This window comes from Neodothiora populina (assembly GCF_041146345.1).
Source record: "Neodothiora populina strain CPC 39397 chromosome Unknown canker_contig_12, whole genome shotgun sequence".
Classification (NCBI taxonomy): Eukaryota; Fungi; Ascomycota; class Dothideomycetes; order Dothideales; family Dothioraceae; genus Neodothiora; species Neodothiora populina.
Window position 1 is genome coordinate 59,893 of NW_027191404.1, and position 27,914 is coordinate 87,806.

The 27,914-nt window shown below is 53.7% G+C and overlaps 5 protein-coding genes across 5 annotated transcripts; 2 read left to right on the forward strand and 3 right to left on the reverse strand.

The window, feature by feature from the left end:
- Nucleotides 1–782: 782 nt before the first annotated feature.
- Nucleotides 783–6,815, forward strand: AAFC00_000770 (uncharacterized protein; the record flags this gene model as incomplete). Its single annotated transcript, XM_069347482.1, has 1 exon — nucleotides 783–6,815. The coding sequence occupies one exon, from the start codon at nucleotides 783–785 to the stop codon at nucleotides 6,813–6,815; it is 6,033 nt and encodes a 2,010-aa protein (XP_069203329.1).
- An 874-nt stretch (nucleotides 6,816–7,689) lies between these two features.
- Nucleotides 7,690–9,810, reverse strand: AAFC00_000771 (uncharacterized protein; the record flags this gene model as incomplete). Its single annotated transcript, XM_069347483.1, has 3 exons — nucleotides 7,690–7,944; nucleotides 8,031–9,013; nucleotides 9,144–9,810. 3 exons carry the CDS (start codon nucleotides 9,808–9,810, stop codon nucleotides 7,690–7,692), a joined length of 1,905 nt encoding a protein of 634 aa, XP_069203330.1.
- Nucleotides 9,811–12,840: 3,030 nt separating this feature from the next.
- Nucleotides 12,841–15,130, forward strand: AAFC00_000772 (uncharacterized protein; the record flags this gene model as incomplete). The annotated part of the gene is made up of 2 exons (XM_069347484.1): nucleotides 12,841–14,007; nucleotides 14,072–15,130. 2 exons carry the CDS (start codon nucleotides 12,841–12,843, stop codon nucleotides 15,128–15,130), a joined length of 2,226 nt encoding a protein of 741 aa, XP_069203331.1.
- A 7,412-nt stretch (nucleotides 15,131–22,542) lies between these two features.
- AAFC00_000773 (uncharacterized protein) lies at nucleotides 22,543–24,536 on the reverse strand (the record flags this gene model as incomplete). The annotated part of the gene is made up of 3 exons (XM_069347485.1): nucleotides 22,543–23,934; nucleotides 23,989–24,213; nucleotides 24,273–24,536. 3 exons carry the CDS (start codon nucleotides 24,534–24,536, stop codon nucleotides 22,543–22,545), a joined length of 1,881 nt encoding a protein of 626 aa, XP_069203332.1.
- Nucleotides 24,537–25,730: 1,194 nt separating this feature from the next.
- AAFC00_000774 (uncharacterized protein) lies at nucleotides 25,731–27,284 on the reverse strand (the record flags this gene model as incomplete). Its single annotated transcript, XM_069347486.1, has 1 exon — nucleotides 25,731–27,284. The coding sequence occupies one exon, from the start codon at nucleotides 27,282–27,284 to the stop codon at nucleotides 25,731–25,733; it is 1,554 nt and encodes a 517-aa protein (XP_069203333.1).
- Between the last annotated feature and the right edge of the window lie 630 nt (nucleotides 27,285–27,914).

Consider the following 27,914-nt stretch of genomic DNA (forward strand, 5'->3'; position numbering starts at 1 on the left):
TGGGGAATTAAGGATAGATTCGTGATGGAATTAAGGGTCAAGATCCATGCCGGCGTCAGTCAGGTACAGTGAAGTGCAGTGCCTCCGTATTTCCACACACTTTGAGGTTTGTTGTGAAGATAGCTTAGCACAGTAGTGGTAGCTGTAGCAGTGCTGTAAAAGCTCAGAAAGGTGGATTGATTTATTTTGCTTCAGCCACTACGTGTACCTTACCTTATGCTTATGCTTATGCTTTACTGTGCTGCGCAGCATACTTTGTTAGCATTTCAATCCCCCCTTCCTTCGTCCTTACCTTGCTGTATTCATTCACTTGACGTTTTCCCGAGCCCTCGTCCTTGCTTTCCATTTGTTCCTGCAGCGTGCTGTCCATACATAGCGTGTCAGAGGAGTCGGCGCTTGATAATATATTGGGAGGGGATATTCACAGTCGCCTCATCGTCCTCGATAAATCAGAGGAAACAAACCCGAGAGTTATAGCCATTGAACAAGATGATGCAACAGAAACGATAATTATCCCATTATAAAATTACCTCGTCAACATATAGACGTCTGAACACACGCAAATCGTCATCAACGACGACGACGACGACGACAACAACAACAACAACAACAACAACAACAGCAACGACACAAGGCAGCTGGTTCTGCCACTCGAGCACCCTTGACACTCAGACGTCGACGATCAGGCCCGACTGTACTTTTCTCTGGATATCTTCATCGCTCTTACTATCAGAGAAGCAAGGCGCAAGTGTAGCAAGAACAAGAGAAAGAGAGACCGAGGGATGGAATTGTTTGTGGAGAGACCCCGCGAACAGGTTTCAGCAAGAGACACGAGTCCAGACCGGAGTCCGCGCAATCTATCACCAACGACAGCGACCACCAGATCCAGATCCAAGTCCAGAGAAGACCACAGAGACAAGACTCTGGCGACAGAGGCGAACGGAGGCTATGTCTTGCCTGCCTCACCCTTGCGAGCTGCCTTTACTCCTGACACGGCGGGAGATGACACCTTGAGACCATCGACGGCGCCCGGTGGCGGTGAATTGGATGACGAGCACGTGTACGACAATGGACAGAACAGGAGTCAGGGTCAGCAGCAGCAGCAGAATCAGAATCATCATCTTCACCATCCGAGACACCATCTGGTGCATCGTGTGCATCCTGGTCCCCCCAACCCCTCGGACTTCCATCTCGCCGCGTCGTCACACGGCGATGCTGCTCCTTCTTCGTCTCTGTCTCCCTCACCCTCACCCTCACCCTCGCTACTCTCTGGCAGACCGAGGCCTCTCGCCCTGCGTCACGATTCGGATCCGCAGATGTCCACACTGGCCCAGAGACGCGCCAACGCCGCCTCGTCGTCCGTACAGCCGACCGCCGCCGACGGCCAGCCACACATATCACTCGCCGAGCTGCAAGCCTCACTGGCATCGACGTTGCATCTGCCCGACGAGGCCGAAGAGACCACGGAAGCAGAGGGAGAAAGAGGCAGGAAAGGTTCCTTCTTCGGCAAGCTCAAGGCCAGCTTCACACCCACACACTCGCGTCAAGCCAGCGAGATGACGACAGCAGGAGGAGCCGCCGCCGCCGCCGCAGCAGCAGCAGCAGCAGCTGGACCAACAGCAACAGCAGGAGGTGCGGCGGCGGCAGGAACAGGATACACCACGCCAGTCATGACGCCCCATTCAGAGCTGGACGAGCCGCGCTACCCCACCTCCAACCTCGACGGAAGCGAGGCAGAGGCAGACGTCGACGACAGCGAACGAGACGACTCGACCCACGCCGCCACCGCCTCGGCCGCCGACCCGGCCAACAAACCCAAGAAGAGACGGAGGGGAAGAAAGAGAGCGGCTGGCACAGACGACGCTCCCTCCAGCGCACCCACAACCCCCAAGACGCCTCGCTTCCACTCGTTCATGAACCGCCACGAGCCTCGCGCCGACCACTACTTCAGTCCCATCAATGCCAGTCTCTCGTCGTCCATGGACCAGCGGCCCCCTGGCTTCCTTCCTCGCCGCTCCAACACGATGAGCGAGATCCCCGAACACGCAAGAGCTGGAGTGTCCGAGGACGAGGGCCGCGACAGGCTGGCCAAGAGCGCGTGGAGACGAGGACTGGACAACGCCAGGGGGTTGAGCTATGCGGCGCACAACAGCAGCAGCAGCGGCAACAAGCGACCCGGCGAGTCCGAGACGCCAGACACACGCAGACCGGGGCTCAGTGGCATGCGCCGCATGACGGGCTTCGAGAGCGGCAACGGCAGCTCCCCCTGGAGGACACGCGGCGACCGACAGATGAGCGCCAGCGCGCAGAAGTGGCGCCAGGTCAAGGCGGGGCTGCAGATGCTGGGCCGGCGCGAGAAGAACAAGCGACAGACTGTGGACCACCAAAAGTCGGCCGAGCTCATGGCCGAACTGCTCGCCGGCTCGCCCGCCGCCATCTTCTTCGCCAGCATGTATCAGCGCGACGAGCACGGCCGCCGCAAGATCCCCGTCTTGCTCGAGCAGCTCAAGATCAACATCCCGACCAGCCACACGCGCGAGAGCAAGGGCGAGCGCCACACCGTCTTCACCATCAATCTCGAGTACGGCAACGGCCCGTCGCGCATGACCTGGACCATCCACCGTTCGCTGCGTGACTTTGCCAATCTGCATCTCAAGTACAAGTTCCAGAGCCAGAGCGAGCGCTACAACCTGCTGAAGAGCGACGACCGCTCGGGGCTCAAGATGCCGCGCTTCCCCAGGTCTGCTTTTCCCTACCTGAGAGGCGTGCGAGGACTCGGCGACGACGAGGGCGAGGACGACAATGATAATGCCATTGCCGAAGTCAGCGGCCCGGAGGGAGAGGCCAGTGGTCCCGAGCAGCAACAACAGCAGCAGCAGCAGCAGCAGCAACAACAACACCAGAGACCTGGCTTCAAGAAGACGAGACGGTCCTCGCTGGCACCTTCCAGGCGAAAGTCCAGCGGAAGTCACGTGGTGCCCGACAGTGCGGCAGGCGCGCTCACCAGAGCAGGCAGCATGGTCGGCGCCGTCAGTCTGGCGGCCAACAACCCGCGGGCCAAGGAGCTGTACACGGATCGACAACGCAAGAAGCTCGAGATTTATCTGCAGCAGATGATCAAATGGCTCATCTTCCGTCCCGATGCCAACAGACTCTGCAAGTTTCTCGAGCTGTCCGCCTTGGCCATGAGGCTCGCCGTCGAGGGAGGTTACCACGGGAAAGAAGGCCATCTGACCATAGTCTCCAAGCCCAAGATCGATCTCCGAAGACGGCCGACTGCTCCCTCGGCCAGCGCCTTCAAGCGTAAGCATGCTCCCAAGTGGTTTCTGGTTAGGCACAGTTATCTTGTCGCTGTCGACTCGCCCGAGTCGCTCGTGCCGCAGGAGTGTTTTCTCGTCGACGCCGATTTCTCCACCGAGCGCAAGAAAAAGGACATGCGTGATCAGAGCGGCAAGGAGATGGCTAGAAGCGCCGCCGCCACCGCTCAGCCCAAGCATCACATGTTGAAGCTGTACAACTCGGAGCGAAAGCTCAAGTGTCTGGCCAAGAACGAGCGTCAGCTGCTGCAGTTCAAAGAGTCCATCGAGATCATGCAAAAGAACACGATATGGTCTCAGAACCACCGCTTCGACAGCTTCGCCCCTGTGCGCAAGAACGTCTTTGCCCGCTGGCTGGTCGACGGCCGAGACCACATGTGGCAAGTCTCGCGCGCCATCGACAACGCCCGCAGCTTCGTCTATATCCACGATTGGTGGCTGAGTCCGGAGCTGTACATGAGACGACCCGCCGCCATCAGTCAGAAATGGCGTCTCGATCGGCTTCTGCTACGAAAGGCACAAGAGGGAGTCAAGATTTTTGTCATTGTCTACCGCAACATCGAGTCTGCCATTCCCATCGACTCCGAGTACACAAAAGCCGCCCTGCTCGACCTGCATCCCAACATCTGCGTGCAGAGATCTCCCAACCAGTTCCGACAGAACCAGTTCTTCTGGGCCCATCACGAGAAGCTCGTCGTCGTCGACAACGCCATGGCATTTGTCGGCGGCATAGACTTGTGCTTTGGCAGATGGGACGACCCGAACCACTCCGTCACTGATGACAAGCTCACTGGATTCGAGCTCGACATGGACATGGCCCGCAACGCTGACAACTGTCAAGTCTGGCCCGGCAAGGACTACTCAAACCCCAGAGTCCAAGACTTCTACGCCCTGGACAGGCCTTATGAGGAAATGTACGATCGCACCAAGGTCCCTCGTATGCCGTGGCACGACATCTCCATGACCCTCGTCGGTCAGCCCGCGAGAGACGTCGGTCGTCACTTCATCCAACGCTGGAACTACATCCTCCGCCAGCGTGTGCCCTCTCGGCCCACGCCGATACTGCTGCCACCTCCCGAGTACGAACACGAGGAGCTCGAGCAACTCGGAATGACCGGCACATGCACCATACAAATCCTCCGTTCGTGCACGACTTGGTCCATCGGCACCCCGAACAAGACGGAATGCAGCATCATGAATGCCTACGTCGCACTGATCAAAAACTCCGAGCATTTTGTGTACATCGAGAACCAATTCTTCATAACAAGTTGCGTGGTCGAGGGTACTCAGATCAACAACAAGATCGGCGACGCCCTGGTCGAGCGAGCCGAGGCCGCTTATATCAATGGTGAGAAGTGGAGAGCATGCATTGTCATTCCCCTCATGCCCGGTTTCCAAAACAGCGTCGACTCTCAAGATGGCACCAGTGTTCGCCTGATCATGCAGTGCCAGTATCGCAGTATCTGTCGCGGGGAGTCGTCCATCTTTGGCAGACTGCGTGCAAAGGGTATCAACCCCCAGAACTACATTGAGTTTTATGCTCTGCGCCAATGGGGTAAAATTGGCCCTCAGAAGTGCTTGACCACCGAGCAACTGTACATTCACGCCAAGTGCATGATTGTCGATGATCGTGCAGTCATTATCGGATCTGCGAACATCAACGAAAGATCCATGCTGGGCTCCCGTGACTCTGAAGTTGCTGCCGTCGTGACAGACACAGAGATGCTGCCTTCCTATATGGGCGGCAAGCCTTACGAGGTCGGAACTTTCCCGCACACTCTTCGCATGCGTCTGATGAGGGAGCATCTCGGCATTGACGTCGATGAGCTCCATCGCCAGGAGAGGGAGGCCGACGAGGAGGACGAGATTGACCAAGACATGGACCGCATCTACGGTGAACCCAGTGACGAGCAGTCACCGACTGACTCGCGACCTCATGAACTGACCGAGACCAACCTTGCAAGAGAGCAGTCTGAAGCAGGACACACGACCAAAGAGTCAGTCCACAATTGGGTCAGCGAGTCTGCCGCCAGCGCAAGCAACGTCGACGTCATGGATGGAGCGACCGGCAAGACGAGTACCGCTTCTGCAGAAAGACCCCATGATCTCGATGTCGCCGGCTTTGGCACCGACAACTGGAAAAAGCTGGAGACCACTGGCGATCTTGACGGCCGGGACTCGTATATCAATGCCCACGGACACGAGGTCATGCGGACTTCTGCTTTGATCGACCACGCTCGTCCTCGTACGACGGGCTCGAAACGGGATGATCCACATCACCAACCGCACCACCATCAGAATCAACACCTGGACACTTCGCGCTTGCTTCCTCCGAGCATGCCTCCTAGAATGAACACCCGTGAGCTTGGCCTCACGCAGTTGTCCCAGCTTCCTGCGCTGCCAGCAGCTGACGACACAGACATTGGCGGACCACCATTGCTTTCGAATTGGTCCACTGGAAACGCACACGTCGTGAACCCCTTGTTGCAGTCGATGTCGCGTCCCCTGGTCGAAGACGACTGCATGCGTGATCCTCTGGTCGATTCTTTCTACGAGAACATCTGGCATCGAGTGGCACAAAACAACACCCGACTCTACCGTCAAACGTTCCGTTGCATGCCCGACTCCGAAGTGCAGTCGTGGAAAGAATACAGAGAGTTCAGCGCTTACAGCGAGAAATTCATGCAGTCACAAGGGCTCGGGGTCAATCGAGCCAAGCAGCCCAGTCAAGCTCCCTCGACTTCCGGGCCGCCAGGATCATCAGGCACCGATGCGCTCAGCCATGGCGTCACGGCTTTGTCTGAGAAGACAGGCTCAATTAAAAAGGGACGCCTGTCTGGTATCAGTAACTTCCTTCACCGACGCAAGAGCAACGCTTCGTCCACATCCACCTCTGCGGAATTCAACGAAAAGGTCCGCCTGGAGCAAGAGTCGCGAGCTTCAGAATCACCAGTCGCGAACGGCACTGCAGTCGAAGAAGACGAGAAGACGGCCGCTCAACGCGACGCAGACGCCAACTTCGCCGACGACAGAACCGTGCTCGATGGCACGACGACAGAGAGAAACGCCACGCCAGGAACCATCCCCAAGATCCGCACAGTGCAGTACGCAGACGACGACGCGAAAGCCGCCGAGCGAGCCAACGCAGCATTCGCGAACACGAACGCTCAAATCAACGGAGGACCAGCCGGAGCACCGCTACCGCAGCAGACGGGTTCCGAGACGACAGCCACGCAGACGACCTTACCCGTGCAGAACAACGGCAACAATCTGTCAGGCCACTCGACATCGCAGCGCCGCCGCCGCCGAGCCACGACAAAGTCTTCGGGAAAACCCGTCATCAACACGGAAGAAGTGCTGTCAAAAGACGAGGCCGAGGTGCTGCTCAGACTGGTGCAAGGCCATCTTGTGCAGTGGCCGTATGACTGGTTGGAGAAGGAGGAGAAGGGCGGCAACTGGCTTTACAATATCGACCAGTTAGCTCCGTTGGAGATCTAGTGAGTTTTTGTCTTTTTCTTTTCTTCTTTCGTCTTTTCCAGCTCGGACGATCTACCTCGTACCATCTTGATACAACATACTGACTTTAGAATCGCAGCGATTGAGCGAATTTTGCATCATCCGAAGAACGGCGTCAAAGCCGAATGGCGAGGAGAAGAAGAAAGAGAAGAGGAAGGAGGAGACGATAGAGCTAGGATCGAGAGAGCAGAGAGCGTCGAAATCCCTTTCCAAACAGTGGCTCGAGAAAGCCATTGTACTATTGTTATGACTGTCAATTTTATTACATTCTAACCTCTCTTCTACGTCCCGACCAAAGAGGAGGACCATCTTGCATTTTTCTTATTCTTTGCAAGGAAGGCATAGGCACCGGCGAAAAAGGGTCAAGGGGCGAATCAACTATACTCGAAGAAGCGTCACCAAAACCAGGCAGAAATTTTGCATTCCACAAGTCTGTATGTACTGTATAGGTATCCACCACACAGAAACCAGTAGCAACAAAGGCGGCTGTTGTCTTCTTTGGCCATCCACTGCTTCACTTGTTACTCTGAGACTTTGAGACTTTTTCTTCCGGTGTTTGATATACGTTGTGGTAATAGTCGAGTCAAGTCAGGTTCTGGGAGAGTAAAACTCGGAATGGAGATGGCGGTCGTCATCTCGGGAGCAAAGCGCAAGTCAAGAGAAAAGGGAAAGAGCAAGACGCGAGAAAGACGCCCCGCAGTGTACAGTACAGTACAGTACAGTAATGTAGGTATTACCTCGAGCCTCAATCCCTCAATCCCTCGCCCTCGCTGGAACGACCAAACCACTAATTTTTCCCAACAGCATCGCACGCACCAACAGCCCAATAAAAGAGCGGACAAGAAAGAAAAAAGGCCTAATCAAACCTATTCTTCATCTTATAATTCCCGCCCTGTCTCGGCTGACTGCCGTACGCGCGCCTGCCCTGCACTTTACTGTCCCTGCTGCCGTTCTTCATGCTCGCGCCGAGCGAGATGTCGACGCGCGGGGGCGTGGCGAACCCAAAAGACTTTGCGACCTTGACGAGGTCCAGCTCGTTGACGTTGAAGACTGAGCGGAGCGAGTGCGAGGCGTAGGCTTGCAGGTAGGCTCTGTAGCCGTCTTTTGCGGACTTTTGTTCGTTGGTTGTTAGTATTGGGCTGGGCTGGAAGAACAGAGGGGGGGGGGGGAGGAGGAGGGGTGAGGGGAAAGACATACCTTGTTCAGATAATAGTTCTTTCCAATCAACATCTCGAGCTGGCTCTGGATGTTCAGGATCTTCTTCTGCTGCATCTCGAACTGCGACAGCGGCACGCGGGCCTCGTCGAGGTGCTTGAGGAAGCCGATCTCGTTGGGCTGCACGAACAATAAACTCTTGCCTTTGCCGTTTGCGCCGCGCGCGGTGCGGCCTACGCGGTGGATGTAGTCGCGCGGGTCATCCGGGGGGTCGAACTGCACGATCCAGTCGACGGCGGGGATGTCGAGGCCGCGGGCGGCGACGTCGGTGCAGATGAGGGTGCCCGTCTTTGCGTTGCAGAACTCGAAGAAGGTGTTTGTACGCTTCTGCTGTTTTTGTTTGCCGTGCAGGTCAAGCACGGGCAGGTCGATGTAGTTGAGCAGCTCGGCGTAGTACTTGACGCAGTTGCATGACGAGAAAAACACAATGATCTTCTTCTTCGGGTGTTTCTTCAGGAAAGTAAACAGCAGCCGGAAGCGCATGTCGGACTCGCAAATGACATATCCTTGCTCGAGGCCCTCCACTGTGCTGTGCTCCTTCCTGTGGTCGACGTTGATGTACAGCGGGCCTTGGCGCAGCGAGATGCGAGCCAGATCCTCGACTTTGGTGGTCTGGGTGGCGGAGAACAACATGGTCTGTCTCTCGTCCTTGGGCAGGATCTTGATGATCTGGCGCATCTCGTCTTCGAATCCGACTTCGAGGATGCGGTCGGCCTCGTCGATGACCAGAGCCTTGATGTTTTTGTAGATGAATCCTTGGGTGTTCTGCAGGTGATCGAGCAGACGTCCCGGGGTCGCGATGAGCAGGTTCACTCCCTTCTGGAGCTTTTCCGCCTCTGCGCGTCTGTTGGCGCCCCCGATGCAGATGCCAAATGTCTGCGAGTGGTGAGCCATGAGCTCACGTGCCACACCGAAGATCTGGAGCGCCAGTTCTCGGGTAGGAGAGACGACGATGACGCCGGTGCCTGGTGACTGTCAGCATTTTTCTTTCTCTTTTCTTTTCTTTTCTTTTCTTTTCTTTTCTTTTCTTTTCATTCATGTCCTCTCTCATTTGTGAATTTAATTGCAATAAAGAAAAGAAGAAAAAAAACTCACCGTTTCGCGGCTTGAACTTCAGCGAGTGCAGCATCTCGACGGCAGGAATCAAAAACGACAATGTCTTTCCCGAACCCGTCTTGGCCGCACCCAACACATCCTTGCCGGCAAGAAGAGGAGGTATTCCTCGTCGCTGGATCTCCGTCATGTTCTCGAATCCCATCTCTTTGATTGCCTCCATTGTCTTGTCGGACAGGTTGAGCTCGGCGAACTTCTGCGGCTCGTCATCCTGGCCGGGCAGCGACACACCGAGGGCAGAAGGCAGGTCTGAGGGCTCGCCCATGTCTGTCTTGTTCTTTGTCGTCTTCTCTTCCTCGTCGTCGTTGTCGTCGTCGTCGTCTTCTTCTGATCCCGAGGCTTCGGCGGCGACGTCTGACTGGGCTGCGGCCGCACGCAACTGCTCGTTCACCCCCTCCTCGTCATCCTCATCTTCTGATTCCGATGCTGCCGCTACCGCTACCTTTGCCTTTGTCTTCTTGTCGACGGATCCATTGCTCTTGTGCTCCTTCTTGGCCTTCTTCCTGGCCTTGACTTTTTCTTCACTCTCGGCCACAGCCTCCGACTCGGCCTCGGGCTGCCGCACGGCGACAGGAGCAGCGGCCTCTGCGGCCTTGGACGAGCCGTGCTTTCTCTTGCGCTTTTTCGACTGTAGATCGGTGTTGGACATGATTGCTCGGGTGGGTTTCACGATGAATCAAAATAAAATAAAATAAGAATCCAAGACTTGAACTTTTACTAAAACAAAAACCCGCTGAAAGTTCGCCGCTCGGACCATCTGGAGTTTGCGATAAGATCTTTTCTTATCATTAGCGAGCGCCGCCAAGACTACACTGCAATCGTTGCAGAATGACCGGGATTCTGGCATTCGTCCATCCAGACACAGACAGACAGACAGACAGACAATCTCGACAATAAATGAGACGAGGCCTTGTCAGATCTGCCACAAGGCTCCTGCAATAAACACAATCCTCCAAGATAATCACATCATCGCTTCTTAGTCTGCCACTCCAATGCAATACAAGGACCAATGATGCATCCTCACTCTCGCTGTCACTGTTACAGGTTGATGGATGGATACGCACTGTATTGTACTATGCTACTCTACTGCACTTGTACTGGTTCTGTCAATTTCGACTATAGCAATAGAACAGAATGAGGCCCAGGCCAGTCATTATACACAAATGAAAGGCGCCCGTCGTCCGAGCTTCTGCCTCTGCCTGTAGACCATATTATATTATTGTCCGCCGTACCGTCAGTCAATTCGGGGGTCCAATTTCCTCCTGGCTCTACGCCTACACTCCGCCTCCGACCGCGCGGATATAACGGCTGACAACCATCCACTCTTTTATCGTTTATACCTCTCCAAGTGTGGATACGATAACCAACAACAAGAAAGAGCCTGCGACGTCGCTTGCGCGCTCGCGACGTTTTCTTCGCAATAACACAATCACACAATCGAGACCCGCTGCAATCTGAAATGCTCATATGACCGTTTGGGGCTAAGATTTCGCTGCGCCCGTTGGTCGTTTTTATCCCCGATCGGCTGAGAGAAGACCGAAGACAAATCCTTTTCCCGTATTCGATCCTTCTGTTGTTCTGCCACTCCAGCGCGCAAACGTACAAGTCGACCGAGTCCAATAGACTTTGGCGCCGCGCTGCTGGGAACGTCATCCAGTGGGCAAGGCGTGACAGAAAGTCCCAATCCGCCCCCCCCCCCCAATCTGACTGCTCCGAGATCTGAGACCGTATTTATCGTATTTGTCTACGAAGGTATATGCTTGGGAACACTGGAACACTATGCCCTTAAATAGGCCTGGTGGCTACGTACCTTAGCCAGCCCTAATAATAGCTACAAGTACATCTCACCGACGCAAGACAAAAGTGTCGCCTCCAGCTATTCATGCGAAGAAGAAGAAAACATTCTTTCTACTTGCATATACTTGTATACTCAGATCGACGGATGAAATGACGCGACGCTTGCGAGTAGTCGTGGTTTTTGAGTAGTAGTGCCCGCAGACAATTAGATATAGACAAAAAGTAGGTACGCAGGTACAACACCATGCATCAGACCAGCGGGTCACAATATCATAAGGTAAGGTACCGTTTGAGAAATGCGGAGCCGTTCGACTCGTCTTGTAGATGCGCACGCACGGCTTCGTCAGTGCCAGTGTCAGATGGCGATGTTCCCTCTGATCAAGGGTGCCACGCTGCTGTCATACATGCATTTTCCGTGACTCGCTCTACGCCTGCGCGTGGCCCGGCGAGCGCAGCAATGCGGAGGCCAGGCCATGCAAACACACGATCGTGGAGTACAAGCAGACGTCGTCTGCGAAAAGAGAGAGAAGATCTGCCGATGTGTGTTGTGGTCAAGACAACCAGACAACGCACAATAGTCCAGAGACAACAGGCAGACCCAAGCCCTCCAGCGAATCAAGTCGTATTGCGCCCTCCCGCAATCCTCTTTCGCCTGTGCTGTTTCACGAACTTCTCCACATTTTACTGATACTTCTGAATTTCCAAACTTGGACGCGTAATTGATTGCATGGCGCTAGACGATCACGGGCACCGGCTAACTCTACGAACCCTCTCCCTGTCCGTGTCTGTGTTCTGTTCCTCAGTAGTCAGAGCTGACAAGATCCCAAGACCCCTGAGAAGTCCTTCCAAGGAGGGCCAAGCAGGCCGCCTTTCACTGTTGCTCTGCTCTGCCTCTTGTCTGTCTGTCCTGTTTGTCTAATTCGTCTCCTCGTTTCTCTGAGGCCATTTTGCACAGCCTCCTAGTTCGTTCGCGGCGGTTGTCAACATCATCTCAGCGCTTCCTTCTTTCCACCCCCTCCGGCCCGCCTTGCCTTGCCTTGTTTCTCTTTTGCCCTTCCCCCCTCCCCAATCGTCCAATCCCATCTCTTCTTCTTACAAGCGGTGTCGACATCCTTTTGTTTCTCCCCTTCTCCACCTCCACCACCCTTTTATTGCCAGGTTTTTCGTGTTTTCCTTCTGATGGTGGCTGGTCTGATCTCAAGGGAAAGAAAGACATTCACGCTCGCTTGCCTTTTTACTTCGCAACAGTCGTCACCTTGATATCCTGGAAACCAAGGTACAACGCAAAAATACCTTTTCCACCCACTACATTAGCATTCAGCTGGCGCGGCTGAGGCGCTAATCCACGGTCACGTTGTGCCTAACCTTCCGTACCGGATCACAAGGGAAAGCAACCAACCGCAGTTGTCTCTCTCTCTCTTTTGATCATCATCATCATCATCATCATCATCACCTTTCTCATCCATCCCACCCGCAGACCTTCTTGCTTCAATCCAGGCACCCCATTACTACCGATTTTCGACAAAACCAAACCCTTTCCTCCGCATTTTCTACTAATTGTCGTCGCTCGTTCTCCGCCAACCGCCTTTGACGACTCAATAGCATCGTATTTGTTTTTTTTGTCCATCACAGTCGCTTCATCAACTAAACTTGCGACTGGCGATCGATCGCTCGTCTTTAAAGGTCATAATCACTTCAGGCAAATACGCCACCAATCGGACTGCTCCGCTCTTTGTCACGCAGAGAGCAGCACGCGTCCGAAAGTGTTGCCGCCCTTCACTCGTTCCCTTCATTGATACCCTGCAAGTCGAGGCATATTAACGACCTACACATCCTGTCTCGCAGTATCTTAATCGCTGCGTAATCGAATTGTCTCGCCACTATGCGCGTCTCGAAGTCCCCGGTGGGGATCTTAATAGCCACCCTTCTCGCTATATTACCCTTCACATCAGCAGAAAAAGTCATCCAGTCCTTGTCGCTGAACGAATGCGCCGACAACTCCAAGTTCTCCGCCTCTCTGTTCAATGTCGTCTTCACTCCGGCTAACGGCTCGCTCGCCTTCGACGTCGTCGGCACCTCGACCATCACCGGAAACATCTCCATCTCCTTCGTCATCGAGGCTTATGGTCTGTCTGTCTACAAGGCTACGCTAGACCCCTGCGAGGAGGGCTGGGAGGGATTGTGCCCCATCAACGAGGGCCAGATCAACCTCAATTCCAACCTCAACTTGCCCGCGAGTGCAGTCGCTGTCATCCCGGGCATCGCATACACCGTTCCCGATCTCGATGCGACCGTCAGAGTCTACGTCAACAGCACCGACACAAACACGCTCGAGGCTTGCGTCGAGGCAGAGCTTTCCAACGGCAAGACGGTCGACCAAAAGGGTGTCGCATGGTCGGTCGCCGTCATTTCCGGCCTGGCCCTGTTGATTTCTGCCATCACCTCCGGTCTGGGTCACTCCAACACTGCTGCTCACGTTGCTGCCAACACCATGGCTCTCTTCGGCTATTTTCAGTCGCAGGCTTTCATCGGTATGGCCGGTGTTCCGCTGCCGCCCATCGTGGCATCCTGGACCCAGAACTTCCAGTGGAGCATGGGCATAATCCGCCTCGGTTTCCTTCAAAACATCGCCACCTGGTATCAGCGCTCAACTGGCGGTACTCCTTCGCAGGTTCTTTCGGATCTCTCGACCGAGTCCGTCCAGGTCGAGAAGCGCTCGATGGAATACGTCCAGCAGCTCGCCAAGCGCAGCATGTGGATGCTTCACGACAAGCTGACCAAGCGCGCCACGGACAGCGACAGCTCCGCCCAAACCGTCATCGTCCGCGGAATCGAACGTGTCGGCTTCCGTGCCAAGATCGAGCTCACCAACATCTTCATGACCGGCTACATTTTCCTTGTCATCTTTGTCATCTTCGTCGTCCTTGGCGTTCTTCTCTTCAAGCTCATTCTCGAGGGTCTCGCCAAGGCTGGCAGACTCAGACATGACCAGTTCCAGGATTTCCGCAATGGCTGGACTACTGTCTTGAAGGGTGTTCTTTTCCGTGTGGTAAGAACCCCCAAAAAACACCAATCGCTCGAGTCATTCCGTTGCTGATGATGAAAACTCACAGGTCTTGATCGCTTTCCCCCAAATGTGCGTGCTTTGCTTCTGGGAACTCACTAAGCGCGATTCCTCGGGTGAGGTTGTCCTTGCTTGCTTCACCGTCTTCACCATGATTGCGGTCCTTGCCTGGGCGTCGTTGAAGGTCATTCGTCTGGCACGTCGCTCTATGGCTATGCACAAGAACCCTGCTTACATCCTGTACTCCGACCCGGTCTCTCTTAACAAGTGGGGTTTCCTTTACGTGCAGTTCAAGGCGACGGCATACTACTTTGTCATCGCCACACTGACCTACGTCCTGATCAAGGGCATGTTCATCGCCCTCGCCCAGGACAACGGCAATCTTCAGGCAATCGCACTTGTTGTCATCGAGGGCATCTACTTGATTGTCCTTTGCATCATCCGTCCTTACATGGACAAGAAGACCAATGGTTTCAACATTGCCATCAGCGTCATCAACTTCATCAGCGCCATTTTCTTGCTCGTTTTCACCGCCATCTTCGACCAGCCTGGGATCGTCACCGGAGTCATGGGTGTCATTTTCTTCGTCTACAATGCAGTTTTCTCTCTTGTCCTACTCATTCTTGTCATGGTCGCTTCTGGCTACGCCATCTTCTCCAAGAACCCTGATACACGATACCAGCCTATGCGTGACGACCGTGGCTCGTTCATCAAGTCACAATCGAACCTCGGAACTACCGAGCTCGACGCTCTCGGCGCGACTGCACGTGGCGAAGGCAAGAACGGCTGGAAGGGAGCCAGGATCGAAGATGACGAGGAGAGTTGGTCCGCATCCTCGAGCGAGGCTCGCATTGGAGGCAACAATTCGTCGATGGCTGGCCGCTACGGAGAGGCGCCTCGCAGTCCTGTCGACCCCAGCGTAGTCAGCTTCCCGAGCGACAATAGCGTGCCTCGACACGCTCCGCCAATGTACACCAGCGAAAAGGGAGCCCCATACTCCAATGTAGATACGCGGAGTACCACGAGTAGCCCCGCTCCTCGGTTTCGTGACAACCCAGGACAAGGCAACCCTAGCCCGTGGCAACGCGGAGCAGGATACGACCACTGAGCTTTACGAAAACATATCTTCAACAAATAATGGCACTCAAGTCCATGACTTGCACCCGCTGTTCCCCTCTCCGCCAGGTTATGATGCGACACTCGATGGGGTGCTCGCCATGTACTACCATTAGGAAAAGTCGCTTTACCTTTTTTTCTATTGCGATCCGGAGTACTCTTTGGGAACAACCATAGCATGCTTTCTTTTCTGGCTACTGGAAAGGCCTGGCCGCGACACGCGAAGTACGGGGCTGCATAGGGTTTCGGTGGAGTGGGATCGGGTTCATATACCCCGTGATTGGCGTTTTATTATCTCTCTTAAATTTTTCCACTTTTTTTTTCCTTGTCTCTTACAACTCAACCAGACCATCCGCACATTTCCCTAGTGATGGTTTACATATCCTCTGTTTCGGATAGTCACTAGAATCAGAGCCACCAAAAGCTCATATCCTCCAGGCTTTATGATCTGAAATGATACGTTATGCATGCGTCTTCTAGTCGTGCCCCCATCACAGGGAGATCATCACCAAGGTACGTTTTATGTTTGCAAAATGCTTACATGTCTAAATTACGAGCTACGGTAAAGGTAGGTGAGTTGGTCATACGATGAAACACACATAACACACTGCTTTTGTGAAACGATCTGATGATCATACTGGATCTGTTGCTATGCGCCGATTCGCTCACCGTGCATGTACGACTCTTGCAGGAAGACTCCTTCTCCCTGCGACATGCAGAAACAGACGAGATGCGTGGGCAACGCAGCAGCAGCAATATTTCTTTATATACAACACGATGCTATTCGCTTACCTTTCGGGTATTTTACTCGATGCCTGGCCTTACCACGGGCAGTCAGTCCTATTCTCAGATCAATGACAACATTGCTCACTTCTGACGACATTCCATTTATAGTGGCTCATCTGGTATATTAGAAGGTCACGGACTGGCCACGTCAGAAGAGACCCTCCCATCTGCTGCTGATACCAACCTGTCTCCACTCGACGTCGCTCGTCAGTATTATGCAATGCATGGAGACCCGACAACCTCATCAACATAAGATAAGACTTGGCACAACCCATTCATCTCGCAAAGCAGAGTCGCGGAATCGCGCAAACATGCATGCATGCAATAAGGGTCCCCCCTTCTTCTTGACACCCTCTTCGACCCGAGGCGTGTCTGATCATGTCGTGGCACCATTGCCATTGTTGCGAGATGCATACACGTTGACGGCGACGAAAATGTCAGACATGTGTAATTGGTCTGCTCTGGCTCCTCTATCTCGCCTTCTTCCTCGATTGGACACGGTAACGTACACGATGGGCTCAGACGGAGCGTCGATAGTATTATAATCATCATCGAACAATTCATAGCCTTAGAAACAAAAGACAACACATCAGAAATCCAAGGTGGTCTATCTGCCTCCCCATCAGCTCGAAGACATTCTTCTCTTCTTTTCTTTCCTTCTATCTCCATTCTTCAATGATCGAAGCGCCTTCTTGATCGTGGTATACTTGCCCCCAATCAATCGTAGGACCCACTCAGCAGCATCTACAAATTGACATACAGATACAATCATGCCCTACGACAGGTCACAAGTGCGGGTTGCGAATTGGACCCCGGTCTACAGTCAACGAGGTCGTCCAGGCGGCACCGCCACACATCCCTCGGGGCCATCACCATGGCCTGTGAGCAATCGTCCATACATGCCTGTGAAAAGGAGATGGTATGCAGTACCACCGAAAACAGACTCGTCTGATGAGGCTGCCGACGGCGAGGAGAGTGATAGCGACGTGCACGTAGAGGTAGGATGCCCCTACTGTTTGGCGGACGACAAGCCAAAATCGACGTGCTGTTCTCATTCGAGCTCGCAGGTAGCATTAGGGAACGAGGAAGACAATAAAGCAAGTGGTAGCGGTGATGATGTTATAGCGGTGGCTGGGGCAGAGGGCGGTGAGGCCGTCTCCGCCACAGATGTGCTGGACGACACGTCAAAAAGCGGTGGCGCTACAGATCGCGGTGCTGATGATATACCGCCAGCACCGACGCCAACGCGAGATCCACCAGCACATCCGGATGACCCACCCGGTACTAGATCTACCTCTGAAACTGCCACTACGGCGATTACTGATGCTTCACTTTTCACAGAAACAGCCCAAGAAGAACGCCCCGCGGCGAAGGAAGGTTCCGTCAAGGACGATGTCGACACACCTGTAGCTGTCACCGAGGGTGCCGAGGAAACGACGACGACCGAAGACTCAGCGCCTACGGAAACTGCAGAAGACAACAAAGATACATCATCTGATGCTGTGCTGGACAAAGCTGAAGCCGGCGAAGATCTCCATCCAGACTCTGGCAACATTGAGCTCGGGCACGTTACCGCGGCTACAGTCGACGATGACGACCCAATAGTCGAGATCATAGATGAAGGAGAAGTACCACCTGCAGCACCCGACCCGCCACATATAATCATCGACGCAACAGCAACACCAACAACAGCTCTCGCCGCCGAAGAGTGGTCTGACGCAACCACTAACAAGAAGGTCAAGAAACTTCGCAAAAAGTCCAAGACTTGGAGTGGCAAATATCTTTATAGAGCCCCTGTGAGCATACCAGCTGTTGAGCCTACGCCCATCATGGGAAAGAAAAACAAGAAGAAGGGCAAGGAGAAGCTCGGTCCTGTCAAGACTGAGCCCGCCGTCGAGGAGCCTGAAGAAGCTCCTCCTGGTGCAGACGAGGGCGCCGAGGTCGCAGATGCACCTCCTGCACCCCCTGAAACTCCCGCAGAGCCCAATGCGGGAGGTGATGCCAAGGGAGAGCCAGAGATTACAGCAGAGGCCCCTCCTGAAGGAACCGAGCAACCCTCAAGCGGCACCGGCAAGGAAGAAACCGCTGATGCATCTGCAACCAACGAAGAGGCTCCTCCAGATGAAGTTAAACACGACCCTCCTAGCGCTGGTGCAGATGGCGAGACTTCCGCAGGGAAGACTGACTGGACGGCTGGTGCGACCGCCGAAGACGAAACCAAGTCGGGTGAAGCCGCGGAGAGCGAAGCGCCCTCCCCATCTACAGACGAACCTCCCAAAGACCAGGGATCCACCGATGATCCCTCCGCGGATTCTCCCCTCGAGCCAGCAGCTCCTGCGCCAGAAGCCGATGAACCCAAAGACACTGCTGCTGATACACCTGGTGAACCGCCTGTCGAAGCAGTAACAGACTCCGAGGCACCCAAGGAAGCAGAGGAACCAGAAAAGGCAGAAGCCGGCAAGTCCGATGCCGCACCACCTGCTCCAGAGTCGACAGATGAGGGCCCTCCAGACAACAAGGCCGGAGAGGACGGCGATGCAACTGTAGCAGAATCGACTGTTGGCGATACAGTACCTTACGAAGACAAGGTAGTCGAAGGGGACGGAGCCTCAGAGGATAAGCCTGAGGAAGAGCCCTCATCAGAAGGCACTCCAGCCGATGATAAGAAGACCGAAGGTGAGCTACCAACGGAAGAAGAGTCAACAAACGAGACCATCCCCGCAGAGGAGGGTGACTCGAAGCCAGAGTCCGAAGCGGCATCAGAACCCGCAAAGCCAGAGACCGAGGGCGGGGACGACTCCAAGGACGGGGACGACTCGAAGGCCGAGGACAAAGGTAGTGAAGGCGATACAGCTGCAAAAGACGAGGCTCCAGCACCCGCCGACAGTGCTGAAGCAGCAAAGGCCAACGCCGCCGAGCCCGTAAAGGACGAGGAAACAGCTCCAGACGCACCCGCCGAGGATAAGAAAGAAGAAGAGGCCGACGCTGACAAGAATGATACTCCGAAAGCAGACGACAAAACCGATACGACCGAGACCGTTCAAGCAGAAGCTACCCCTGCCGAAGACAAGAAAGATGACGCTGAAGCTACTTCTGGAGATACCGACGACAAGGCAGAGGATAAACCCGAGGCCAGCGACACTCCAGCCGAAGAGTCGACAGAAACAAAAGATGCATCGACAGTAAGTGCCTCCGCATCCGACGAAGCATCCTCATCTGCCGGTGTCAAAGACTCGACTCCAGACACTACACCAACAGAGTCATCGACGACTGCGGACACTGCAGCAACAACTAAAGAAGAAGATGCTGGAGATGCCTTAGCCGAGCCAGAGAACGAGGAATCTACTGAGCCCACAGCTGAGAGCGACACGAAGAAAGACGAGGGTGGCGGTAGTGATGACTCGAAAGCTGATTCTGAGGCACAGGAGCCAAGTGGCGAAGCGGATGCAGAGACAAATGTAGCAGAAGGAGGTGATGATGCAGCAGGTGACGACGACAAAGGCCAGGCTGATAGCGATGCTGCTAAAGAAGAAGAACAACCGAAAGCAGAAGATGTGAAAGACGAAGACGCCACGAAAGAAGGCGACGAAGCCGAAAAAGCAGAAGACAAACCTGCCGAGCCCGCAGAGGAACCAGCATCAGAACCAGCTACAGAAGACAAGGCTGGGGACGATCAACCTGCCGAAGAGGCTAATACCTCCGCCGAACCAGCTGTTACTGAAGATACTCCCGCCGTAGAGCCAGAGGGAGATCCTGCGGCCGATAAACAGTCCGAAGGCGAAAAGGACGAGCCAGCAGCAGCAGCGGCTGACGAAACCAAAGCAGAAGAAGAGAAGCCTGACAGCACGCCAGCAGATGGAGAAGCGGACGTCGCACCATCTGCCGAACCTGGCGAAGCGGTCGCTGCTCCAGAGGAACCTGCTGCTGCTGACGCTCCTGCTGAAGAGGAGAAGACTGAAGAGGCGCCAGCTGCTGATGCTCCAGCAGAAGAGGAAGTTAAAGAAGAGGCTTCTGCTGAGAATGCGAAGCCTGAAGAGACGCCTGCCGAGGAACCAAAGGCCGAAGATCTCCCTGCTGAAGAACCAGAAGCTGAGGAGCCCCCTGCTGAAGGACCGGAAGCCGAGGATCCTCCTGTAGAAGAACCTAAGGTGGAAGAACCTACTGCCGAAGAGCCTAAGACCGAGGAGCCTAAGACCGAGGAGCCTGCTGCTGAGGAACCAAGACCAGAAGAGCTCGGCGCCGGAGAAACAAAGGCTGATGATGCTCTTGTCGAAAAACCTAAAGCTGAAGAACCTCCTGCCGACGGACCCAAGGCTGAGGAACCTGCTGCTGAAGAGCCTGCTGCCGCTGAGCCCGCGCCGGAGCCCGAGGAAGCAAAGGTAGAAGAACCAGCTCCAGCAGCAGAGCCTGAGCCTGAGCCCGCAGCAGCAGAAGCCAACCCTGAGCCTGAGTCTGCGGCCGCAGAACCAGAACCCTTACCTGCGGCAGAGCCAGAGCCAGAGCCAGCCCCAGAAGCGGCAGCGGCAGCACCTGAACCAGCGGCAGAAGCACCAGTCGAGGAAGCACCCGGTCCAGACGCAGACGAAGACGTGGACTCGGACGTCTCTCCTCTGACCAAAGCTTCCACAAAAGAAAAGGAACGAAAACGCCACACCCACTCCACACGTAATGCCAAAGAGTCCAGTAGCAAATCCAGCCCCTTTGGTCCTGCAGGCTGGTTCCGTCCAAAAGAACACAAAGACTCTTCCTCTAAGCATCGCACAAGCGAAACGCCTTCCAGCTCAAGCTCTAGACACCATCGGCCTTCTTCCTCACGCCACCACTCAGTACGCTCAACAGAAGAAGTGGAAGCAGACCTTAAACGCAAAGAAGCAGAACTAGCGGCCAAAGCGCGCGAACTGCACAAACAAGAAAAAGAGCTCCTGAAGCGAGAACGAGAAGACGAAGAGCGACGAAAACGCCATCAAGAGAAGAAACGGCTCTCGCGCCTCGAAGAAGAAAGACTGCAGCGAGAGCGCGAAGAAGAAAAAGAGCGAGAAGAAATCCGACGACGACGAAAGGAACGACAGAGCGCCGAGCGGGCAAAGGAAGAAGAAGATGAGCGCAGACGACGACACCAGCGCCGCAAGGAGAAGGAAAGAGAGCAAGAACGAGAACGCGAGCGACGCGCTACAGAAGAAGAAGAAGCGCTCGAGAGGGAAAGACTGCTCAAGGAAGAAGAAGACAGAAGACGACGCCGCCGCCGCCACGAAGAGCGCAAGAGACGCGAAGCAGAAGAAGCAGCCGCTGCATCTCCATCAAGCTATCCACCTGACTTGGACGCACCCAACGACGGTCCCTCCGACAGGCCTAAACCCAGACGTCACAGAACCTCGACAACCCACGACGAAGCAGCCGCAGCAGGATCCTCCTCATCATCAGGTCGCCGCAACGACGACGACGAAGACAGAAGACGTCATCGCCGAGAACACAGAGAACACAAAGACCACAAGGACATAGACAGAGACAGAGACAGAGAAAGAGAGCGGCCTCATCGCCGAGACTCGCATCGTGACGTCCCTGCTGCCGCTAACGGGGCGTCGTTTTCGTCCGCGAGCAGTGGTGGGAGGGGTCATGGATCGTCAGGGTTTTTGGGAGGGCTGAAGAAGGCTTTTGGGGGTTTGAGCTCTTGAGGACTGGCCTTTTTTCTTCATTCTTTTCTGATGTGATGTGATCATGGGTCTATGTTTGACACTTTTAGCTGCTTCTTTCTGGTTTTCGTCTTCACCGGTTTATGCTGTTGGTGATTATGCTTCTTGCCATCAGCTTATGATAGTAATGGTGAGTCTTTTTCTTGTTCCTGTCTCGATCTTGCTATGACGATGAGTATTGATACTATTCTTATCTCGAACCAGCTTTTGCGTTTCACTTCTTGGTACGAATAGCCACCCTTGTCTCTGGCACTTCCTTCGAGCCTTGGTCGAAGCTTCGTCTGATTATGTTGATTGCTACTATTCTGATTATTCACGTCTTTATCTAATGTATTTGACATGGATACCTGCAGCAAATATACAAAGATGACATAATGAAACCAATACCGGTGAAATACTATAACCTCACTATATACCAAGTCTCACCTCGTACTTTTCCACCAGTCCTTTCTTATTGATCGAATTACACCTTTTTGGTTCTTCTCCCTCTTCTGCGAAAGTATAACACACGCTTTTGACTGTGCTCTCGTGGATACAGAAGGACTTATGTAAGTCTAGTACTTGGAGTGGATTTCTGGACGGTGACACTTATCTCTCTCCCACTTTTGCGGAGAAAGAATACAGGCATGATAGTGCTAGATTACTCTATCTTCCTGCTGCTGCTGCTGCTGCTGCTGCTTTTCAACAAGCCATGAATACCTTGATTTATAACTTTTGTTCTTCTTTCTTTACAAGACTACAACAAGCCGTTTCGACGATATCTGACGACACTCGTCAATCCAGAGCACTTCCGCAAGTGACCTCGAGTGAATGCCTGGACTAAGACTTCCATCTTCACACAATGCGTGTCCAACCAATCCAAGCTACATATTCTCCCCAGAACTCCTTTCAGCACACTCGTAGACCCCACTTTAGCGGACTTACGCCACTACTTGAACATCTTACGAGCAAACCCCATAGCCCCACCACTCCCACGAGGTGCCTTCTCAATACTACCGCCCGCCGCCGACTCACCTGACCTGATACTGTCCCCCTCCTCAGCCTCAGGACGACTCTGTTCCTTGCCAAGACGCGGGTTTCGCAGCGCCAGCGCAAAGAAAACGATCGGCACGCACAGACACAGACCGGTGATGCACATGAGGCGCTGGACCTCTCTGTAGGCCTCTATGACGGCGGTGCGCTCGACGCTGCCGACGGGGTATGCGGTCGCGAATGTGGCTGGGTCGGCGTACGCGGCTGCTGCTACTGCTGTGGCGTTGGTGGACACGAGGGAGAGCTGGGTGGAGAGTTTGCCCGGCATCAATTGGGTCCAGATCGCGCCGGACACGCTGGTGCCGAAGGCGCTGCCGATGCTGTAGAGCGCAAGGTAGAGGCCTGTGACGAGGGCTAGGTGCTCATGCTTGGTGGCTGCTTGGAGGGAGACTTGGGTCGGGTAGGAGAATAGACCGCCGGCGAAGCCTAGCAGGCATTGCCCTCCGATGAGACCGGAGACGTTGCTTCCTCCTGTGTCGCCTCGGAAGGCGATCAGGATGCCGAACGAGATCATGTACAGTACTGTGCCTAGGAGAATAAATGGCTTGAGGTATGGGACGCCGAATCTGACGACAAGAGAGAGTCCGCATCCTGTCAGGACGGAAACAAAACTGTAAAGCGAGAGGATGCGGGTGGCGGACTTGATGCTCTGGTTGAAACCCACGATCAAGACGTTGTACAGGTAGTCGGCTTGCATGTACCATGCAAAGTTCAGCATGCAGCCGATACCGAGCGCGGCCCAGACACCGCGGTCCTTGAGCAGACGGAACGGAACAAGTGGGTGCAGCGCCCTTCGCTCCCACAAGACGAAAAAGGGAATCAGGCAGATGCCGATGACGAGAGGCGCGATGATGTGAGCTCGACCCCAGGTCGAAGATGCTCCTCCGGCCAACGTGAATGGCACGAGAATGAGTGCAAAGGTTGCGATCATGAGAATGATGCCGATGACGTCCAATTGCCAGAACAGACCTACAACCACTTTCTTCAAGCCGTACTGTTGATAGGGAGTCTTGTAGTTGGCAAGATCTCCGCTCTTCTTCGCTCGTTGCGAAGCAAAGAGTAAAGACAAGACAAGAGGAAGTGCCATGAAAGGATAGATGATGGCCCACATGCCTACACCCCACTTCCACGAAGTAACGCTCAGAACAGACGACGTCACATCGCCAGACACCCAGGTGTTGATAATGAACGGGGTCGCTGAGATGTATGACCAAGCCAAACGCGAGCGAAGCGAAGTAACATCGGCAACGATGACCTCGACCAAAAGGGTCACAATAGTGTAACCAATCTAGAGAACAGGTAAGTAAAGGGAACACAGCATTCAAGCAAACAGTACACACACCTGGTAAAGGACTGCACCAGCAGCGAAGCCGCTGACATTTGTCGACGCTGCCTCGATAACAGTGCCGAGAACGTAGAAAAAGATCGAGACGTAAAGGAGCTCGACGCGACCGAATACATCAGCAATCTTGGCAGCTGTAGGCTGTGCTGCAGCGCCAATGACAGTGCGCACGACAGTGATGGTAGAGATGAGGGCGTTCTGTCCAAAGGTACCCAACGCGATAGGCTAACAAATGTTAGACTCGACCATGACGACACAATTGTGTTCTAGCGTCATCTGATTACCTGATATGTGTATCGAATAGTACCATCCAAGCCGTATGCATATGCAATCAAAAAGACACTGATGAACAACGCAACGCGATTGTACAAGGTCATATGCTTGCTGATAGCTTCAATACGTGCAACACCAGGGCTTTTCTCTCCCATGAGAATTGTCTGACCATTGTCGTGAGCAAGGTCTGAAGGAAGATCGTCAACACCAGGCTGGGCTGTGCCAGTGGCACGCCCCCCGATCTCTGGCTCTTTGTAGTCGGAGGACCTCGACATGATGGTATCTGTGATGGAGAACGGAAAGAAATGAAGAGAAGAAAAGAAGAGGAGAGGACGAATATTTCAAGTCACTGGAAACAACGTTTGCAACGAAAAGGCAAATACAGCGGTACACCTACTTAGATTTTCTGATTGATTAGACACGGCCATCACTTGGCTGTCCCAAGAACATCTACCGCGGCGCAACGTTAGTAGAATGGGAAGACTACTCGGCGCAGGTGTGGTAACTCCTTCCCCAAACCTTGTAATTGCTTGGTCGGTCGTCACAAAGTTACTGCTACCCTTCTTTAGCTCTGAAAGATACCTTGCATTGAGCAAGTATCCGCACCCTGTTCTCAAAGATGGGAATGTCGTTTCCATATCCTATCGAGTCAAGCCTACCTTACCTTGCACGCTGAAACATGTTTGACATGGTAGTGTGGCATCCCACTATTAACGGCATGGCAGATGAGGAAGTAAGTAGGCACAGTACTCAGTACTGTAGGTCGTACCATTGTTGTCGGCGATCTTACCTAAGGGAGAAGGTTTCGCCATCATAGCTACCAGGGTCGTCAGGAAGCTTTATGAGATTCCAAGCCGCCAAGGTCTCTCGTCTTTGTCAAGGCAAGGGAAATTGTGGTGGCACTACCAGCAAACGACACGCCAAGATTGAAATGTCAAGACAATTTCTGGGGTTTTTGTGGTAGTAATCTTCTTCGTTCTCGGCGGTGCCCGAAGCTATGTATTTGTGCGTACTGAGATCAGTATCCACACGTGCACATGGCAAGAATGATTACCTAGCTTCGACGGAGCACGATGAAGTATCGATGTCTGAATAAACGAGTCATAAAAAGCTGTAGGAGCACTGAAAGAGCAATTTTATGACTCATGGGATTCCACAGTGAAGAGTGGCGGAGCTGGTCTAGCGGCTGACTTGTACCTCAGCTAACACCATGCCCCTCACGCCTATCTACTTCACCGATTCGGAAACGCTGTCTACAATGACAACTAAAGCTTTGCTGATGTAGGGCTAGCTATCCGCTATTGCGCTACGCACAAGCGGCTTCTCCTGCAAGACCTCGTTCAACAAATGCAATCGGCTAGAGAATCTCTCGAGGAAGCAAGTAACATTGTGAAGAACGTTAAAAGTCATATCATTTCTATATGTGGGTCCGTGAGATCTATGTCTGTCTAAATTCCAATTCAACAACTCTATGCTTTCTCTTCGATGTATATTTCATCGGTCTTGCTTGCTGGCAATGGCACATCCTCGGCCGTAAGCTGAGGCTTCTTCTTCGAATAGCTGACAGCACTGAAGATGTTCGGGGTGTCTCTGAAGATGATGTCAATCTCCTCGAGCGAGCGACCCATGGTCTCTGGGTAGAAAAAGTACACAGAGATGGGAATACATATTCCGATCGACGCGTATACAATGTAGTACTGGTAGGCGATGGTGTCAATGGCGACTGGGGTGATCATAGCCACGACAAAGTTCCAAAGCCAGTGGTTGGCAGTCGAAATAGATGCCATAGCGACACGAAGACGGATAGGCGCAATCTCGGCGCAGTACAGGAAGTTGGCACCCAAGAAACCAATCGGGACGAAGAAGCAGAAGAGGTATACGAAGAATGCTGCTGCGATGGATGCACTCTCGCTGTGTGTGAAGGATGTGGAAACGCAGAGAGCGACCATGCACAAAGCCATACCCGCTCCGCTGACCATGAAGCACATGCGACGTCCTAGCCTGTCGATGGTGAAAAAGGCGACGAAACAACTCAGGAACTTGAAGGTAAGCATGCCACCCGAGAGGATGCGAGAAGTCTCGCCATCCAGGCCGAGACCTTGTTGAAAGATGGTCGTCGAGTACACAGAGACAACATTGGAACCCGACATTTGCTGATACATTTGCAACAGCAAACACAAGAAGAATCTTGTCCTGAGTTTCTCTGGTCCGTTCTTGAGGAGGTCCTTGAGAGAAGCTCCATTCGCTGAGGTGTCCTCGAGAGAAAGCTCTACGCCCACAATCTCAGCCTCGATTTCTGGAGAATCCGATGGCTGGTCTTTCAAAGCGCAGAGAGCAAAGCGAGCTTCATCAACACGGCCCTTGCGGATCAACCAACGAGGAGACTCTGGCAGGAAGAAGACGGTGACCATGGTCATGATGGAGAAGAAGCACGCAATGGCAATTGGTGGTCTCCAAGTTACGGGACCCGTCTTGAATTCGTAGAAGCCGAGGTCGATCCATGATTCGAGAGTATAGCCCAAAGAGATAAAGGCTCCGTCTAAGACAACGTGCTTTCCGCGGTTCTTCGAGCTTGAACATTCACTCTGCCAGACCGGGACGGTAGCACTGAGCTGGCCCACGCCAAGACCGAGGACGATACGACCAACGATGAATTGTGCCAGGCTGAAAGAGGAACATTCAAGGATCTCACCAATAAGTGTGCAAAGGGCTCCAATGAAGATAACCCATCGTCTTCCGAGTTTGTCACCGCTGTAACTGCAAGTCAAAGCACCTATAAGAGCACCGAGAGTGAAGGTTGCGACAGTGAGGCCCTGAATTGTGGAGTTGTGGCTTTTCTGGGCGCCTTTTGTGTTGACAGTGTCGGTTTCGGGAAATGTCTTCACCCAGTCTTCTTCAGTGAGGAGGCCACCGAGACCTGATTGGTTGTATCCGAAGAGAATGAACGCAGGTGCGACGACTGTGAGGATTTGGGCCAGGGAGAGAGCACTGCCCCTCAGGCCAAGGAATGAGTTTCTGCCCATACCAAGACGGTGGGCCTGTAGTGTGACTGAAGATCTCTTGGTATGCTGAGATGCTGCACGTCGATGCTGTAGCCAAGAAAAGCCAAGTTGAGATAAAGGTGTGTTCTATGTAGCTAAGTCCGCCTTGTCAAGAGCTCTAGGAGAAAAACCACATGGCAACAAAATGTAGACTTGCTTCCCATCTTATATCGACACGAGCCGAACACGCGCTCCACCTCGCATTTTCATTCCACAACGCAATCCTTGGTAGCCCTTGTGGGGTGAGTTTCGAGAAAGAGCAGTGACCATGCAATGACCACCTCGGGATCAGCGGCGTTGGGCCAAGAATGGTGGACCGCTGAGCAGACAGTCACTGGGATCACCAAAATATGAAGTTTCCGACGATGCTTGTAGAGCAGATCTCGGCCGTTTCACGGTCTTTTACCATTTTGCCGACCATGGTGATGCCAAGAGCACACACGAGTGCCCATCCCCGCAGTTTTTATCTGCATAAATCTGGTAGAGAGAGCGGGTTTAATTTGGGAATTGCGGTTCCAACAATGTAACGCTGTCAAGCGATACTGAAGACCGTGAACAAGAAGTGCATATTGATATTGTAAGCGCCGCGGCTGCGCATGAGTCGGCTAAGCT